This window comes from Globicephala melas, chromosome 1 (genome assembly GCF_963455315.2).
Source record: "Globicephala melas chromosome 1, mGloMel1.2, whole genome shotgun sequence".
Taxonomy (NCBI): Eukaryota; Metazoa; Chordata; class Mammalia; order Artiodactyla; family Delphinidae; genus Globicephala; species Globicephala melas.
Window position 1 is genome coordinate 29,562,354 of NC_083314.1, and position 19,927 is coordinate 29,582,280.

At 38.5% G+C, this 19,927-nt stretch overlaps 1 protein-coding gene across 1 annotated transcript in view; it reads right to left on the reverse strand.

Moving 5' to 3' along the window:
• WDR64 (WD repeat domain 64) overlaps window positions 1-14,476 on the reverse strand; it is a 149,822-nt gene extending 135,346 nt beyond the window's left edge. Inside the window, exons 1-2 of the mRNA XM_030868587.2 lie at window positions 14,332-14,476; window positions 8,057-8,187 (exon numbers count right to left, since the gene is read on the reverse strand). Coding sequence (XP_030724447.2) covers window positions 8,057-8,187; window positions 14,332-14,476 — 276 coding nt within the window. The remainder of the gene's footprint in view (window positions 1-8,056; window positions 8,188-14,331) is intronic.
• Window positions 14,477-19,927: the final 5,451 nt, after the last annotated feature.

Genomic DNA, 19,927 nt, shown 5'->3' on the forward strand with positions numbered 1-19,927 from the left:
GTGTATCTTTAGATATGAAGTGAGTCCCTTGTAAGCAGCATATATTTTGGTCTTGTTTTTGTATCAATTCTATATCTTTTGATTGGAGTATTTATAAATAAATATAAAATACACTTATTTTTTTACATTTTATACTTTATAAATATAAATACTTATATTTAAAGTAATTATTGATAGATATGTACTTATTGCCATTTTGTTCATTGTTTGGGGGTTGTTTTGTAGGGGTTTTGGTTCCGTTCCTTTTTTTTTTGATCTCTTGTGATTTGATGACTCCTTTAACATTATCTTTGAATTACTTTATCTTTTTTGTGCATGTATCGATTATAGATTTTTGGTTTGTGGTTAACCAAACCACATGAGGTTTATATGTAGCAATCTATATATCCAGATAGCTAGACAGATATGTTATTATTTTAAGTTATTGATCTCTTAAGTTTGAACACATTTTAACAACCCTGCATTTTTACTCCCCCTCCCAAGTTTACTGCTTTTGGCATCCTATTTTACATACTTTTGTTTTGAGTATCACTTAATTACTTATTGTGTATAGAGATGATTTTACTATTTTTGTCTTTTAACCTTTCTGTTACCTTTATAAGTGGTTGATCTAGTACTTTTGCTGCATATTTGCCTTTTCCAATGAGATTTTTTCCTTTTGTAATTTTCATATTCCTAGTTGTGCCCTTTCCTTTCTACTTAGAGAAGTCCCTTTAATATTCCTTGTAAAGCTGGTTTTGTGGTGCTGAAAGTTTTTAGCTATTGCTTGTCTTTTTTCTCACCTTCAAAGCTGAATAATAGCCTTGCTGGGTAGAGTATTCTTGTTTGTAGGTTTTTCCCTTCATCACTTTAAATATGTTGTGTCATTCCCTTCTGGCCTGCAGAGCTTCTGCTGAAAAGTCAGCTGATAGCCTCCTGGGAGTGGCCTTGTGGGTAACTTTTTGCTTTTCCTTTGCTGCTTTTAATATTCTCTCTTAATCTTTAATTTTTGCCATTTTAATTACAGTGTGTTTTGGTGTGGTCCTCTTTGGGTTGATCCTGTTTGGGACTCTCTATGCTTCCTAGACCTGGATGTCTGTTTCCTTCCCCAGGTTAGGAACGTTTTCAGCTATTATGTCTTCACATATGTTCTCTGCCTATTTCTCTCTTCTCCTTTTGGGACCCCAATAATGCAAATGTTAGTATACTTGATGTCTCAGAAGTCTCTTAAACTGTTATTTTTTTAAATTCTTTTTTCTTTTTCCCTTTCAGCTTGAATGATTTCTACTACTCTTTCAGTTTGCTGAACATTCCTCTGTATCATCTACTCTACTGTTGATACCTTTTAGTGTATTTTTAATTCTAATTGTTGTGTTTTTCATCTCTATTTTGTCCTTTGTATATTCTAACTCTTTGTTAAACTTCTCACTCTGTTCATCCAATGTTCTCCCAAGTTCTTTGATTATCATTGTGATCATTACCTTGAACTTTTTTTTTTTGTTTGTTTGCGGTACGCGGGCCTCTCACTGTTGTGGCCTCTCCCATTGCAGAACACAGGCTCTGAACGTGCAGGCTCAGCAGCCATGGCTCACGGGTCCAGCCGCTCCATGGCATGTGGGATCTTCCCGGACCGGGGCACGAACCCGTGTCCCCTTGCATCGGCAGGCGGACTCTCAACCACTGCACCACCAGGGAAGCCCTACCTTGAACTTTTTATTGGATATATTATTTCCACTTCACTTAGTTCTTCTCAGATTTTATCTTGTTCCTTTGTCTGGAACATATTCCTCTGTTGCCTCATTTTGCTCTGTTTTTATTTCTATGTATTTTGTAGGTTGGTTATATTTCCCAGTTTTGGAGAAGTGGACTTATGTAGGAAATATCCTATGAGGACCAATAGCACATTCCTCTCTGATCATCAGAGTATATGCTCCAGGGGTACCCTCTACGTGGGTGGCATGGGTCATTCTGTTGTGACAGGCTGTCTACTGTGGCTGGCTCCCAGTGCAGTTGGTTGCCAGGCCCTGCCTTGTGTAGAGGCTGCCAGCTGCTGGTGGGTAGCTGGGTCCTCTCTGCCTGGCTGTAAGGACTTAGTGGTCCTGGGGTTGGCATTCACCTACTTGTGGGTTGGGCTGTGGCCCAGGGGGTCCCAGGCTTGGTGTCTGCCCGCTGGTGGGTGAGATTCGGCCCTGGGTCTAGTGCTGACCCATTGGTTGACAGAGCTGGGTCCTGGGGTCTCTGGCTGAGAGGCCTGGGACTCCCAGAGTTTGTGTTCACCCACTGGTGGGTGAGGCTGGGTCCGATGGCTGGCTGTGGGGTCCCAGGGGTCCTGGGGCGAGTGCTATCCAACTGGTGGGTGAGACCATGTCTTGGGCCCTCTGATGAGAGGGACTGAGTCCTGGGGCAGCTGACATCTCAGGGGGTCTTATGGCAGCTGACCTGCTGGTAGGTGGGGCTGGGTCCCTTCCCAGCTAGCTGCTTGGCCTGGGGCATCCCAGGACTTGTGCCAACTGACTGGTGGACAGGACAGGTCCTGCTGATAAGCTAGAGGAAGGATTCCAAAATGGCACTTGTTAGTACTAGTGTCTTCATTATGGTATGAGATCCCAAAACTGTCTGCTGCCCATGTGTATGTCCCCTCAGTGAGTCCCAGCTGCAACTTGCCTCTCTGGGAGGCTCTCCCAAATCAGCAAGTGGTTATGACCCGTGCTCTTTTCACATTACTGCTTCTGTCCAGGGTCCCATAGTGTGTGAGATTTTACGTGTGTCCTTTATGAGTGGAGTCTTTATTTCCCACAGTCCTCTGGCTCTCCTGAAAGTAAGCCCCACTGACCTTCAAAGGCAAATATTCTGGGGGCTCATCATCCTGGTGAAGGACCCCTGGATGGGGTGTTCACTGTGGGGTTTGGACCCCTTGCTCCTTGGGGAGAACCTCTGCAATTATGATTATTCTCCCATTTCTGGGTCACCTGCCCAGGGGTATGGGTTTTGACTATCCCATGACTCCACTCCTCCTATCCATCTTGTTGTTTCTTCTTTATATCTTTAGTTGTAGAAGATTTTTTCTGCTAGTCTTCAGCAAAAGACATCAGTAGCTTCTCTTTAAATAGTTGTAATTTTGATGTGCACATCGAATGAGGTAAGCTCAGAACCTTCCTACTCTGCTATTTTGGCCAATCCCTGAGGAATTCTATTAAATCTATAAGTTAATTTGCGGGCCATTTTTTTCTTTACAAATTGAGTCTCCCAATTATTTTCCAGATTTTCTCTTATTCCTTCAGTAAAATGTCATAACCTTATACATTCCTTAATAGATTTATCCCATAATATTTTCTGCTATTTGTTTCTCTTGCAAATGAATCTTTTTTTCCTGTTAGCTTTATATGTGTGTTGTAAGGGTTATTGCTGACGTTTATGAAAGTTACTGATTCTTGCATGTTTATCTTCATTGAATTCTCTTGAACTTTCATCTTACTTCTAATAGCTAACAATGTGATTCTCTTGTATATGCCTAGTAGACTTCATACACAAATAATGACAATTTTGTATTTTTTCATAGATTATTACATATCACTTTTTTTTCTTTACTTACAACCGCCAATAAAATGTTGAAGACTAGTGGTGATAATAGGCATCCTTTTCTTGTTCTTGACTTTAATGGGAGTGTTTCTAGTATTTCACTATTAAATATGATCCTTGATTAAATATATTCCTATTAAGTCTCTCTGGTGAACACATCCTAATGTGACTCCTCACCACACACATACAATGAGTCACACCTTTGTATCATCTCCATCCCTTGAGTATGCATAGAACCTGTGACTTGCTTTTAACCAAAAGAATAAAGCAAATGAAATGGGCTGTTTCTCTCATAATTATATTATTTAAGACTGTCTTCATGGACTATGGAGATAGAGATTCTACTGCCAGCCTTGAGGAAGCAAATTTGTGAACTGTCTATGTAGAGGGCTATGTGGCAGAGAACTGCAGACAGCCTCTAGGACATGAGGGCATCTTCCAGTCTCCAGTTTCCAGCCAATAAAGAGATGAGTCCTTCAGTCATACAAACACAAGTAACTGAATTCTGCCAACTCTCTGAATTAGCTTGGAAACAGATTTTCCTCTAGTCAAGCCTCTAAATGAGAATACCTTGATTGCAGCCTTGTGAGACCCTGAGAAGAGGACCCAATTAAGCTGTGCCCAGACTCCTGATCTATGGCACTTGTGAGATAATAAGTGTTTCTTCTTTTTCTCTATTTTTTAAATTGAAGTATAGTTGATTTACAATGTTGTGCTAATTTCTGCTGTACAGCAAAGTGACTCAGTTTTACACATATATACTTTTTTTTAATATTCTTTTCCATTATGTTTTATCGGAGAAGATTGGGTGTAGTTCCCTGTGCTATACAGTAGGACCTCATTGTCCATCTATTCTAAATGTAATAGTTTGCATCTACTAACCCCAAACTCCCAGTCCTTCCCTCCCCTCCCTGCTCCCCCTTGGCAACCACAGGTCTGTTCTCTATGTCTGTGAGTCTGTTTCTGTTTCGTAGATAGGTTCATTTGTGCCATATTTTAGATTCCACATATAAGTGATATTATATGGTATTTGTCTTTCCCTTTCTGACTTACTTCACTTAGTATGATAATCTCTACTTGCATTCATGTTGCTGCAAATGGCATTATTTCATTCTTTTTTATGGTTGAGTAGTATTCCATTGTACACATATACACCACATCTTCTTTATCCGTTCATCTGCTGATGGGCATTTAGGTTGTTTCCATGTCTTGGCTATTGTGAATAGTGTTGCTATGAACATAGGGGTGGGTATAATTTTATCTGGGTATATGCCCAGGAGTGGGATTTCTGGATCATATGGTGGTTCTATTTTTAGTTTTTTGAGAAACCTCCATACTGTTTTCCACAGTGGCTACACTAACTTACATTCCTACCAACATTGTAGGAGGGTTCCCTTTTCTCCACACCCTCTCCGACATTTGTTATTTATAGATTTTTTAAATGATGGCCATTCTGACCAGTGTGAGGTGGTATCTCATAGTTTTGATTTGCATTTCTCTAATAACTAATGATGTTGAGCAACTTTTCATGTGCTTACTGGCCACCTGTATGTCTTCTTTGGAGAAATATCTATTTGTTGTTGTTCAGTTGTATGAACTGTATATTTTGGAGATTAAGCCCTTGTTGGTTGCATCTTTTGCAAATATTTTCTCCCATTCCATAGGTTGTCTTTTCTTTTCTTTTTTTTTTATGGTTTCCTTCACTGTGCAAAAGCTTGCTAGTGTGATTAGGTCCCACTTGTTTACTTTTGTTTTTATTTATATTTCCTTGGGAGATTGACCTAAGAAATTGTTAGTACAATTTATGTCAGAGAATATATTGCCTATCCTCTCTTCTAGGAGTTTTATGATTTCATGTCTTATGTTTAAGTCTTTAAGCCATAGTTTATTTTTGTGCATGGTATGAGGGTGTGTTCTAACTTTGTTGATTTATATGCAGGTGTCCAACTTTCAAGCACCACTCGCTGAAAAGACTGTCTTTTTCATATTGTACATTCTTGCCTCCTTTGTCAAAGATTAACTGACCATGGGTGTGTGGGTTTATTTCTGGGCTCTCCATTCTGTTTCATTGACCTGTATGTCTGTTTTTGTGCCAACACCACACTGTTTTGATTACTGTAGCTTTGTAGTATTGTCTGAAGTCTGGGAGAGTTATGCCTCCCACAATTTTTTTCCCCCCCTCAGGACTGCTTTGGCAATTCTGGGTCCTTTGTGGTTCCATATAAGGTTTAATATTATTTGCTCTAGTTCTGTGAAAAATGTCATGGTAATTTGATAGGGATTGCATTAAATCTGTAGATTGCTTTGGGTAGTATTGCCATTTTAACAATATTAATTCTTCCAATCCAAGGACATGGGATATCTTTCTACTTTGAATCATCTTTAATTTCCTTTATTAATGTTTTATAGTTCTCAGTGTCTTTCACCTGAAAGACTTTCACCAAGTCTTTCACCTCCTTGATCAGGTTTATTCCCAGGTATTTAATTAATTTATTTATTTTTTGGTGCAATTTTAAAAGGTATTATTTTTTCACATTCCCTTTCTGATCTTTCATTGTTAGTGTAAAGAGATGCAACCAATTTCTGAATGTTAATCTTGTATCCTGCTTCTTTGTTGAATTCATTTATTAGATCTAGTAGTTTTTGTGTGGAGTCCTTAGGATTTTCTTTATATAGTATCATGTCATCTGCATATAGTAACAATTTTTACCTCCTCTCTTCCAATTTGGATACATTCCATTTCTTTTTCTTGTATGATTGCTGTGGCAAGGACTTCCAATACTATGTTGAATGGAAGTGGTGAGAGTGGGCATTCTTGTCTTGTTCCAGATTTTAGTGGGAAGGTTTCAGCTTTCCATCATTGAGTATTATATTGGCTATGGGTTTGTCATAAATGGCTTTTATTATGTTGAGATATGTTTCCTCTATACCCACTTTGGTAAGAATTTCTATCATGAATGGATGTTGAATTTTGTCAAATGCTTTCTTGAAGTTGCTAAATTTAGATAAAAGGAAATCCTGCTGTTTACAACAGCATGGCTGGACCTTGAGGATAATATGCTAAGTGAAATAAGTCAGATGCAGAGAATCATGGTGTGTGATCAGCTTGTGCTCAATTCCCTGATTAGCTGATGTCTTGGAATCTCAATTTTCAGTTTTCTGGTTCTAACCAGTCTGGGGGCTGCATGCTAGAGGCATAATGATGCAAGTAACTTCTGGTTAACTTACAATTGACCTGGTGGGGGGTTTAGTATCTTCAGAACAATTTAGGAATGTGCTTCAGACTTATCTTTACCTTTGAAACAGAACTAGGAGTCTTTGTGACTGAGTTATTATGTTTAACTGTTTAAGTTACAGCCATAACTCCTTAAGTTATGGCTACTCTCCTGCCTGAATCTCCTATCTTTGTTTCTGCATTCTTTGCTTCCCCAAACATTAACTGCTAAGGCCTATTCTTTGTTCTACATGGAGGGCCTAGGAGGTCATGGTGTATTTCTACAGCTGCTTTTCCCAATCAACAATTAGCAGGGACACAGAGGATTCTGTCACCGGGAAGGTCCCACAGGGTCTTTCTCAGTTTCAATGTGGGAATTACATGTTCTTTAAAGCCTTAATAGAAACATTTTTTGTTTGCAATTTTCTTCCCAAAATTAATTGATGAATTTGTGTGTCTGCTTGGTTTTGATGATTTGAGCTATCATTTATTATTGGTTTATAATTTTATTATATTGGAATTTATTGACATGTTACTTTTAGCTTTCCCCATGGTCAATTTTGTGATGGCCCTGTATATAGTTGAGATGTATCTTTTCTATATCTTGGATTCAAAGTTCTATTTATACATATTTACCAGCTCCTTAAATGTGATAGTCAAATCCAATAAATCCTTGCTTTTTCTTTTGCCTACTATATCTACTGATTTTTCAGAGAGAGCCAGATAATTTAAAAATCATTTTGATTACTCTGTATTCAGTGTGCAATTTTTTCAATTGTAAGTTACCTCAAATCCTTTAGATTTAGAAACAAATCTATAGAATGTAGTCTTCTGTGAGTTTAAATGAGGACTGGAGGCTTTCCCTCCCCTTTTCCATAGTTCATAGATTACTTTGCAACCAAACGTGCTTCTATATGTTCTTCCAACAACACCAGAGTGATATCTAAGGAGTCAATGCTGTACCAATCAGAAAATGACTAAGGAAATATTAGTTGGTCAACCTCAGCCTTTTTCTTCCCTTAAAAATATGGATACACTGAAATTTGTATAAACTGCCACTACTGAAAAAGAATACCTCATTTAGAATGTAATGAAGGTCAAACATCTGTCTGCCTTACTCTCTTTTAATTATGGGCAGTGCCATACCTTTATGGGTATAGGCATTTAAATGTGCCACACACACACTGTGGGTTTAACCCCTATGGGAGCAACACTTTAATTATTTTTGCTGAAAAAAGAAAAATAATACCTGGAGTTCATATTACAAACATGAAAAATGACTACCTCACACCAGTCTATAGACGCATCAGGGTTGTTGCAGAGTTTCCTGTAAAAGCATTTCACATCTTGATTCTTCACTTCTGGACCAAAGAGTTCCTGTACGGTTGCATAAAACTTGTCATAATCAATTGCATCTGCATTGTAACAAAATACAAGAACATTGTCATAAAATTCAAAGAAATATATTGCATTTTTCAGCTGCTTTTTTCCCATTTTCTAATCTATTTCATTATTTCAACCTATAAAAACCATATTCTTCTAAAGTTTAAAGATCTTTTCATGGGAACATAACTAGGCTCTTGGCTAGAATATTACTTAGAAGAAAATATTTTACTTTGGTGTTTAGTATCTCCTCCATAGATTTTGTCTCAATTATTTTAGGCATTTTGTTCAGGAATACAAAGATAAGAAAGTGAATTACTTCTTTCCTATTGGGAAAAAGTTTTACTAACAGGAGTGTTTGCTAGAGCTAATCTTGAGTGGAAGATAGAAGTGAGCAAAGAGCAATTTTTTTTTTGTTTGTTTTTCTTGCCAAAATTTTATTATTTTATTTTTTACATGATGTCTTTAATTCATCTCAGCATATTTTTACATATGATGTAAAGTAAGGGTGTTTCATTTTGGATTTTCTAAGAAGCAGACCCCAAGACAGATGCAGAATTGCAAGAGATTTATTGGGGGGAAACTCCTATGAAAAAGGAAGAATGGGAGCAGGAGTAAATGATGAGAGACTTCAGATCATAATAGAGTTCTGATACATATTAAGGGAAAGATAGGTGAATTCATTCAACCCATGAAAGACAGGTCTCCATACCAGTTTTCAACAGGACTCCCAAAGACCCTGAGCCTTCACTTGCCCCTTACTCCCTCTTAGGTCTCAGCAAAGGTATTGTTACTGGAAGTGGTATGGTAAGAACATACCTGCAGGTTCCTTGGTTCCTAGGATTCTCCTGACCCTACACCCTTGTAATTCATCATTTTCCACACTTCATCTAGATCCTTTCAATGCAGAGCCCATTCAATAAAGTTCTTCGTATCTACCGTCATTGTTTGGGTACCTTCCATCTTTCTCTTTACCATTTGCAGTTGTACTGTAATCTTTGAAAGGCTCCAATCTCTTTTGCACTATCTATCTCTTCTAAAATCTCTCCCCTTGAAATAATTTTTATTAATGTCAAATTTCCTAAAGCTTTGGATAATATCCGACTTTGCCTGACTTTTTATCACTAGCTGCCATGCTGCCATACGCTAGACAGAGTAAAAAAAATCTGGACTCTAGCTTTGTCAATTATTGATTTTTTGTGAGCCACACTAGTAACTTAATATCTCTGACTTTCCACTTTCCCATCTATTATATGGGCAAAATTAAAATCACTACAAAGAACAATTGTTGATTGATTCTTTGACACTGTAAACAGACATGCACACAAACCACACCATTGACTGAATATTGATTTTGAAAAATTTTGTGATTCACTGGGGTATAGCTATTGAGTCTCAGGACCAGAAGGAGTTAGACACAAATATGCATTAAGGAACTGTTATGTGTCAGAACTGAGCTAGACAGTGGTCTTAGAATGGAAAACTAGATAGACAAGACCCCTTCCTCTGTAGTTTACATTCTAGTGGGAGAAACAGAAAATCAACAAGTGAACAAAATATTTACAGATTGTGACAGGCAAGACTAATTACTAGAGATAAATCCAATCCAACGTTTGGATTAGTGGTTATCTGTGTAAAAGGGCATGAGAGAACATTCTGGAATGATAGAAATGTTCCCTGTCTTGATCTGGTTGGTAACTACCAACATATGTTTACATATGTCCAAATTTATCGAGTTATACACTTAAGATTAGTGCTCTTTCTGTGCTTTACTGTATGTAGGCCATACCTTAGTAACAACTTGAGAATCATTAAGTATAGAGTGAGATAAGTGCTCAAAAGGAAACCAATAGGGAGCTGTGATAGAACTATCTAGTGGCTGGTGTGTGGGGGTGGACCCGAGAGAATCCCTTTCTAAGGACAGGTAAAAATAAATAAACCTGAGACCTGATAAGCAAAAGGAGTCAGCCATGTACAAAGGTAGACAAGAGGATTTTAGGCAAAGGCTGACAAACACAAAGACACTGATGCAGGAAAGTGCTTGGTGCATTCTGGGAAGGTCAGTGACATGAAGTATAGTGAGGACTGGGGAAAGTACCATGAGGTGAGATCAGAGAGGAAGGAGGGCCAAGCTAGAGTTAGAAGTTTGTATTTTATTCTAAGCATAATGGTGAGATATCACTAGAGAGTTTGAAAGACACTGGTGGCTGTGAGGAGATAAGAGTGAAAGCTATAAAATCACTGAGGGGCTCGTGCATTTAACCCGGGTTTCAAATGTGGAGGCTTAGGCCAGGATGATACTGAGGGTGATGGTACCTGAGCTGCCATGGAAGTCTCATTTATGCCTGCTTTCTCAACTTATTATTATTATTTTTAGGCCACGCCCTGCCACATGTGGGATATTAGTTCCCTAACCAGGGATCAAACCCATGCCCCCTGCATTGGGAGCATGGAGTCTTAACCACTGGACCACCAGGGAAGTCCCTCAACTTAATTATTAATAACACCACTTTCACTCTTGAAAGTGTCATCAACTGGATGATAAGTGGTATAGGCATCAAAGAGATAGCATTGAGATGGTGAGATATGGTTGGAAGTAGAATTGCAAGACTTGCTAATAGCTTGGAAGTTGTTGGGGACAAAGTTGTGATTGAAGGACAGGCTGGGTTCTATTCTAATGGTTGCCATTCGGAGTGTTTGCCCTCCCTCTCTCACAGGGCTATTTGACAACGTCTGCAGACATTTTTTGATTGTTACAACTAGGGATGGGGTGCTACTGACATCTGGTGGGTAGAGGCCAGAGATGCCACTAAACATTCTGCAATGCACAGGATAGCCTGCCCCACCCCCGGCCTCACACACATACACATATACAGAACAAAGAATTATCCAGCCCCAAATGTCAATGGTGTCAAGGTTGAGAAACCCTGTTCTAGAATGACACTCAGGTTTCTAATTTCAAAACTCAGCAGATGTTGGTGCTATTTACCAAAACAGGGGCAAATGAATAAGGACCATAATTATTGGGGAAAACAAACCATTCAATCTTGGTCATATTAAGTTTGATATTCATATGAGAGATCCAAATAGCTTAGCTGTTTTAAATTCATACCAACTAGTACAAGATAGGTGTCTCGTTCTAAATGCCACTGGATGAGGATGATAAGACTTTCCTTTCCTGGGATGATTTTAATCCTATTGGGTAATTGACAAGAAGATTTAAGAACAATATTGTACAGATGAAATCCTGCAACGTACTTGGTATCAGTTTTGAGGTAAACAACTATTCTATTAGAAATGTTCTCTCTAGTTCTTAGCTTCCTGCCTATGGTGAGAGGTAGACATTATTGTCCTGTATTTATAAGGGAATATGAATGTATGCCAGTATTAGCAGTCTGATCAAAGTTCAGATTACATTTCTCCCTTCTCAGCCTTTCAGTTTAGTCCCTGTCATAAAGGTAATTTATCTAGCAGTACTTAGTTTTGATCAAATCTAATATATATACATATACATATAAACTATACTATAGTACATTATAGTATAATTATAATATAAAATATTATAAAACATATATCTATATGTCTATAATATATATATATGTTCTCTCTCTCTAAATATATATATATGTATGTGTGTGTGTGTATACAAACATATATACTACAGAAGAAGGAAATTTTCAGTGTGGCTTTGTAATTGCAAGCTTGTAAATGTAAGCAAGGTTAACTTGTTAATTTAGCACACCTTTAAGGCATACTTCCTGGCTTCAGACCCTGGGCTAACCCTGGGGTTACAAAACCTTCAAAACACTCACAGTTCAATGCAGGAAAGAATGGGCAGGTATTTAATACTCACATGTATATAAATTTCTGCAGCTTAAGATTAGTAGATATATTCCTTGTGATGTCAATAAAATGTGTCAAAAGTTCTAAGGATGGCTTTGCTTAGGGAAAGTTTGGAAGTTTTTATGAAGAAGTGATATTTGATTTGGGTCTTGAAAAATGAGCAAGAGCTTATAGGCACAAAAATGGGAGGAAATGCACTACACATTGCAGGGATGACACGTGCAAAATCAGAGTCGTTAAGAGTTTGCCATGCTTGGAAATGCTGAGAGATTCATGTTAGGGCAGAGGTGCATGAAGGGAACTTCCAGGAGCTGAAGCTGGAAAGGTAGGTTAAGGGATGACTGTGAATAGACCTGGATGCCAAGTTAATGTATATGGAATTTAAGGGTGAGCTAATAAGCCAGAAATGTGGCAATTCAAAACAGATTTTTAAAGGAAAATCTCCCTGCAGAAGTATACAGAAAGGAATAACTCTTGGCAAGAAGACCATTATATCAAGAGGCTGCTATAATAACCCAAGAGTGAAATACCAAAAAATAGTCAAAATTTATACCAAGACACCTGACTTAGGAGACTAGGTAGATGATGTCTCTGCTAGAAGACTGAGAGACAACACAGGCAAAGCTCAAGAAAAAAAGAGGCAAAGAAAGAATTACAAGAGGAAAAAGTAAGAAGAGAGTGGTGTGATGAGAGACACTGAAGGAGAACATTTCTAGAAACAGTGGCAGCTAACTGTTAATGTAGTAAAATGGCCAAGTAAGCTGGAAAATATAAACAAGTTATTGAATTTGGCAGGTGAATACCTAGGTAAAAAGCATTTTTTCAGCAAAGTGATGAGGGAAGCCAGACTTGAGTTGATTGAAAACAAAGTGGTGACACTATGGGGAAATTTAGTGGAGAAGCAAAGGAAAGACATACAGCTTAAAAGGAAAAGAAAGTCAAGGTCAGGACCATGGTTATAATTTTAGTTTTAATTTTAGTTTTAGAATTTTAGTTTTAGAAGACAAAGCCAGTGGAAAAGGAGGTTTTGCAGTTGTTGCAGCAAGGTGATAGCTCTGGAGGGGAAGAGGGCTGGAAGAAAGTGGAAGAAAGGACAGGTGCTGCTTCAGGTAATTTGGAAGTGGAAGAAAGGGAATTTGAGAGAATTCTTGCCTTTTGGCTTTGCTTTCACTTATGATGTTGGAAGCTTGACTGAATGGAGGTGAGTTCCTGTAGAGGATTCAGAAAAAGTGGCAAGGGTTTGGAAAATCAGTTATACAGAGAGTTAAAACAAACTGACTAGGGAAAAATGAAAGCTTATTGAGTAGTTTAGAAAGCCCAGCCAAATTCTCTGTCATCTAACAAAAGCATATCTGAAAGGTCTGAATCAGCTGTAACACTTAGGAATTGAATGACTTGAGAGATGATTTAACCGTACCTCTCATTTTTTAACAAATAAAATGGGGATATAGCAATAATGGTAGTAGTTGTCTATTAGAATTGTTATGAGAAGTAATTAAATTATATTTATTAAAGTGACTTGTAAATTCTTAAATGCTATTCAAATAATACCATTTTGGGTTTGAACACCCAAAGTCAACAGTTTCACTTATTCATGACTATACAACCTGGCATATTAAAAGGCTGGCCATGTTGACCCTTTAGCAGTTATGTGGGCCCTGCTTCTTTCCTCACAACAGCAGGATTTGTTCTGTTAGCCTTTTATTCTGCTGTTAAGCCTTGCTATTCACTGCTGTCCTCAATGCTCTGAAGCTACACACTACACCACTCCCCTTCAACCTTGACCATGGAGCTGTACTTTCAGTTCTGTGTTGGTATCTGCTGCTAATGATCCTGGCAGACAATTGTTCATTGTTTCCCTTACCTTCTCATGCTTGAAATTATTCTAGCTTAAAGACGCGGGGAGAGACCCAGAGAGTGAATCATGGTAAGGTAGAAAACTTTGCCTTACTTATAAAAGTCTTTATGATCTTTGATATCGTTAAGTAAAGAGATGGCAGGTGGCTCATGTGGCTTGCTAATGGTCACTATGCACTACTGAGAGTCCCAGGGCAATCAGTGAGCCATCAAATGGTAGATCCCACAGAAGAACGCTTAAATGTCATTTAATCCAACCCCCTAATTTTATACTTGAGTCAACTAACATTCAGAAAAATGAAAAGAGCTTCCTTAAGTCCACTTAGCTATTCAAGGACAGATTCAGAATGAGGACTTGAGGCCCCCCATTCAATGTCTTTGCTATTAAGCTATGTTGCTTCTCCATGATGGCTTAAAACTTTTCCCAGGTCTAATCAACGGACCCAACTGGACTGCCCTGTGATCACTGATCTTACCTTCTTTCTGGATAAAAAAGCCAGCTCTTTCATCTCTTTTCTGGGCTGCTATACGTTCAACCAATTTTTCAAACCCTCCCAAGGCTGTCCTGAAATTGCTAACCTGAAGTGCAAGGTTGAAATGTTTTTCTTCCCTGATATCCATAGGGACATAGGGAATCTTTTATTTCTGTCCAGAAATAACAATGTAAATTGCCAACTTAGAAAACTTTCCAGTTGTTACAATGTCTCCCTGTTACCTCAATTTTTGCCCTAGGTCTCATTCCTTTGATCTTAAAATCCCATACTGTGGGTAGGAATAAGAGTTGCTGCCACTAGGATGTTAGCAGGGAGAAACACTGACTTTGGTCTAATGCATTTCATACAGGCAAACATTTCAGTAAAAATCCTGACCTCATAATGTTACCAGTGTCATGCATATGGTCCTCATTGCATCATAATATATCTGTAACATCATCCTTCCTTCATAAGGAGGAGATTGAGATTTCTTTCCCCACAAATTGTGTGTGTGTGTGTGTGTGTGTGTATACACTGCCTAAGAGGGAAGAAAAATGGGTAAAGACCAAGTAAGGAAACTGGTGGGGATAAGTCAAAGGACAAGGGTTAGGGAGCGCAGAGAAGGCCTCATTAATAGAAAGACATCTGGGCACAGACCAGAGGGACGTAAGGTAGCAAGCCATGTGGGTAAATGGTAGAAGGGTGTTCCAAGAACAGAAGGCATAAAGTCCTGAGATCAAAGTGTGCTTCACGTATCTGAAAAACAGCAAAGAGATCATGTGACAGGGGTGATGTGGGATGGGGAAGAGAAGTGGGGAGATAAGGTCAGAGAGTCGGGGGGCAGGGAGCAGATTTGTAAGGACAGTCTATACAGTAATCCCTAATCTACTATTGAGTAGAATACTGATATGATCTGATTCACAATTGAAAAGGATTGTTTTAGCTGCTTTGTGGAGGTAAACTGAAGGAGAGAAAGAATAGAAGCAGGGAAACAAATTAGGTGGCAATTTCAATAATCCAAGTAAGAGTTAATAGTGGTTTAGATTAGGATATTAGTGATGAAGGTAGGGCTAAGATGTCAGATTGTATGAGGGTAAATATGACAGAATTTGCTGATAGATTAGATGAGAGTGTGATAGCAAGAGAAGGATCAAGAATAACTCCAGGGATTCTGGAAGGATAGAGTAGTTAACTCATTTTTGGGGAGCAAGTCAGTGGGAGGAGCAGATTTTGGGGGAAGAATTAAGAGTTCAATTTGGGATGTGTTAAGTTTGAGATGTCTATTAGATAAATAATTGTGGAGATTGAATACTCAGATATAAAAGTCCAGGGTTCAGGGGAGAGCTTGAGAATCATCAACATTTAGGTGGTATTCAGAGCCACTGGACTGGATGAGATCTCCTTGAAGAAGCAAAATAACTGAGGACCAAACCCTGAGCATGCCAGTGTTCAGAGGTCAGAGTGATCAGAAAGAACCACTGACAGAGACTAAGTAGGAGTGGCCAGTGAGGTAGAAGAGCCAAGAGAAAGGAGTATTTCAGAAACCAAGAGAAGAAAGTGTTTTGAAAAGGAAGGAGACATTGGAAGGACTATCAGTTTACTCAATAAAGAAATTGCATGGGAAGAAAAAAGAAGGAAGGAGAACCTGCAGGTTAAAAGGAACTTTAAAGACACACCAACTAGTCATAGTATGTGGACTGTATTTAGATCCTGACTCAACAATCAAACTGAAAAATAATTCCAACATGTCTGAGATAATTGGAAATTGGAACACTGACTAAGATATTTGATGATACTGAGAAGTTATTGTTCATTATTTTAGATGTAATGAATATATATTATATTATATTATTGTTATGTGATATATTTTAGAGTGTGAAATAAAATTCATATTTTATGGCAAGACAAGAAAAATTTAAACATAAAATATTTCTCTGCCCTTTGGCCTCCTCTCTGTCCTCTACTGTGCATTGTGTATCTGCATTATGCATTGACCAAACCTTCCCCATCAGTAGAAATACCTGAAAGAGCAACATTCTCCTAGCACCAAAAAAAACAGCCCCTTAAAAGATAATACTCCTTTTTCATCTTGTAAGGGGCCACAGTGACGCTTAGATCTGAACTGTGTAAACTGTCAATAATATGTCATTTAATGTACAACCCTCTGTCTCAAAAAACTTCACAAGAACTGTGCCTTGATTCTAACAGGCGGAAAAGTTCTTGGAGCTTTCTCAGATGCTGTTCCTGGGTTATAATTCTCAAATTTGGCTAAAATTGAAATTTTCCATTTCTTTCATAGATTGACTATTGATTAAGTTTCATTGACAAGAGCTACATACTGAAGTATTTACAGATAAGCGTTAAAATACAAAGGAGTGGCAAACTGTGCCGAATACTGATGATAGGGTATATAAGGTGAGGACTGATGATTAACCATTGGAATGTGCATTATGGTGACCTTGAGAAACACCATCTCAGTGGAATGGTGGATCAAAGAGAGGGTGGGAGGAGGGACTGTGGAAACAGCAAGTATAAATGCATATTATGGCAGTGGCTTTTGGGAACATCTTAAAAGTATAAGCTGGAGCAATTCACAATTATTGTGGCCATTTTTAGAGCTACAGGATGCAGTGGTACCTGTATTTTCTCAATTGCAAAAATGATATAGCCATCAGTTTAAAGAACTTAAAAGATATCACTCATGTTCCCACCCCTCTTACAAAATTGTTGATTTTAGAATATTTCCTTCTAGGCTCAGGCCACATACTTTGATAATTGTATGCAGTTTCAATAGAATCATGCACATTATTTAAATATTAATGTATTCTTTCATAAATCTGTCTCCATGTTTCTAATATCCTTCATAAGTATATATTTTTTCTTTTCCATCTATTTTTCTCAACCAAATATTTAATTATTTTATTAATTGCTTTTTTACATATAAATGATTGTGAAGGTGATTGATATAAAAATTCAGAAGCAAGCACACATCTAGCTGTGTAAGGAAAGAAATAATATTGCCACTCTTAGTGAAAGACTCTAGTTTAAAAAAAAAATAGTTGGAATGATTTCCCTGAGCTATTTGGCTTCAGCTTCTATGAGTCATATAAGATCTTGTGTGTGGAAGTCAGTGACCAAGGCCATGACATAAGGCCTATAGTTAGGTCCTCAGCTGGTCTGTGATGTGGCCCAGGCACCAGATATCTGGTAGAAATTCTGCCAGAAGCAATAGGTTGTTCTGCTTTTTCTGCTTCTGAGTTCACCCTAGTCAACTCTAGTTATCAACATAAGTAAGCGAAGGACCCCTCTGGAGTGAAATGAGAATTCTTGACTGGTGCGTGTGGCAGGGCAGGCAGGAGCTTCAACATTGCATGATGCTGGCCAGCCAGGTACTGCTAAGAATCTGGGCCATGTTCACCCAGGTATTTACAAGATAAAAAAATAATACAAGAGCAGAAGATACCTTGATAACTCTCCTCTGCATGTCTGTCTCTTGAGTTACAGCCAAAACCGATGTCATATATATCAGGGCATAGCTGTCATACTGTTATTTCCCTTTGCCATCACTTTGGAAATTCCCTTATCTTTTCTCTTTTATCCTATATCTTACTTTTCCAGGGTTTATTCCCTCATTTTGGTGGCTTGCATCCAGAAATAGTTGCCTGGAAGATAAATGTTTGATACCTTACCCATCTGAAAATATTCTTAATCTTCTTTTGCATTGAATGATATTTGGGTAAGTATAGAATTCCAGGCTGGAAATTGCTTTATTTCAGTGTTTTGAAGATAACATTCCACTGTCTTTTTGCTTCTGGTGTTGCTATTAGAGGAAGTCTATTTTGATCAGATTTTGTTGCTGATTATAAGCTATTCTGATCTCTGATCCTTTGTACGTAACTTATTTTATTCCCGACCCCCCCACCTCAGGAAACCTATAAATGCTCTCTTTGTCCCCATTGTACCAAAATTTCACTATAATGGGTACTGCTGTGGAGAATATATGTATATATAGATACAGATATATATAGATAGAGATATAGCTAGAGATAGATATACATTAATCATAACTTCACTAACCAGTTCCTTTAAGAAATTGAATGATTATTCTTCTATAACTCCTTTGTCACCCAAACTCTGCTTTATAGAGCAAGATTATAAATGAGATTCCATTTTTTAGAAAATACTAATTAATTATTTATTTGGCTTCATCGGGTCTTAGTTGCAGTAGGCAGGATCTTTAGTTGCAGCACACAAACTCTTAGTTGTGGCATGTGGGATCGAGTTCCCTGACCAGGGATCGAACCCGGACCCCCTGCATCAGGATCACAGAGTCTTAGCCACTGGACCACCAGGGAAGTCCCAAGATTCCATTTTAAAACAAATGTATGTATTTGGGGGGAGGGGAATGTGGACAGGTACCCAATTTTCATTAAACTGATCCCTACATCTCACACATCTGAGAAGTTGTATGCACAAAGAGAATTGACATTCAGAACTTGAAGGTATGCCAGATTTTCTTTTTTGAAAAAGTTCAATATCATTCACTAACTTATGTTTCCTAAGGCCAGAAATTGTTCAGATATATTTGGCCAGATTTTCTTCAAGGCTTTTTCTGCTTCTCACTAGGAATCACAGTTCAGACATGTCAGGGAAGGATTAGTTCCAGCCCTTGGAAGGAGATTACTCAGTTGAGTAAGGGTCGAAGAGTCCTCTTAGCTGACATGTGCATGACACAGAAGGCTAAGTGTTATCAGTGAATCTGAGCAAGAGTGGCAGATAAAAACTGTCTCCATTCACACCCTCATACTTTGTAAAAGATTTTTTTTGGAATATGAGGGTTGTGATGATTTAATGCTCCAGAGTGGGAAGGTATTAAAATGGCCTTCTTTCTGTCTTGCCAGAGGCTCCACTTGAGGAATCCCCCCATTCTAGAAAAAGTGCTATACAGCCCATGTAGGAGGATGGGCTGAGAAGTGGAGGCACTGAGAAACCGATTCTTCACAGATGAGTCTATTCTCACCTTCAAAATACTTAAGAGGAGGCAGGTTCATTAAGAGGTTGAGGAGACCCTTGGTGAGCACTTTAGAGAAAAATTTTAGAGTAGTTAAGTGGCCATAACTTTTATCCACTTCTTTCTACCCAACTGGCACTGAAGGGGACAGTCTGTGGCCAGTTCTCCAACAGCAGGCCACATCCAGGTTTTGGTAGGGCAAGGATGCATACATATTTCTAGAGGGCCGGATGCAAGACTCTGAGTAGAAGAGCCAAGCTGTGTCATCTTAGCACTGCCTGTAGGGTCTAAGGGCCCCTAACCAGGATCTGAGAGGTAGACCCAAGGAGCCAACTGACAGAGGCATTGTCCCTGTTGAGGGAATTGTGGGAGAAATATCTCCAGTGACCTCAGTCCTCTAGAGATCCCACAAATCACCCCAGGAGTGAAAAACACAGCATTAAAAATCTGCTATAATCAGAGGGCACCAACATCAGATGACAACTTTATCAATCAAGGAAGATTTTTCCTCAAAATCTCAGAGGGGGGCCCAGAGCAGCATCTAAAGGTAGTGGTCAAGGAAACAGGAGAAGCTAAGTTTGTTGTTTC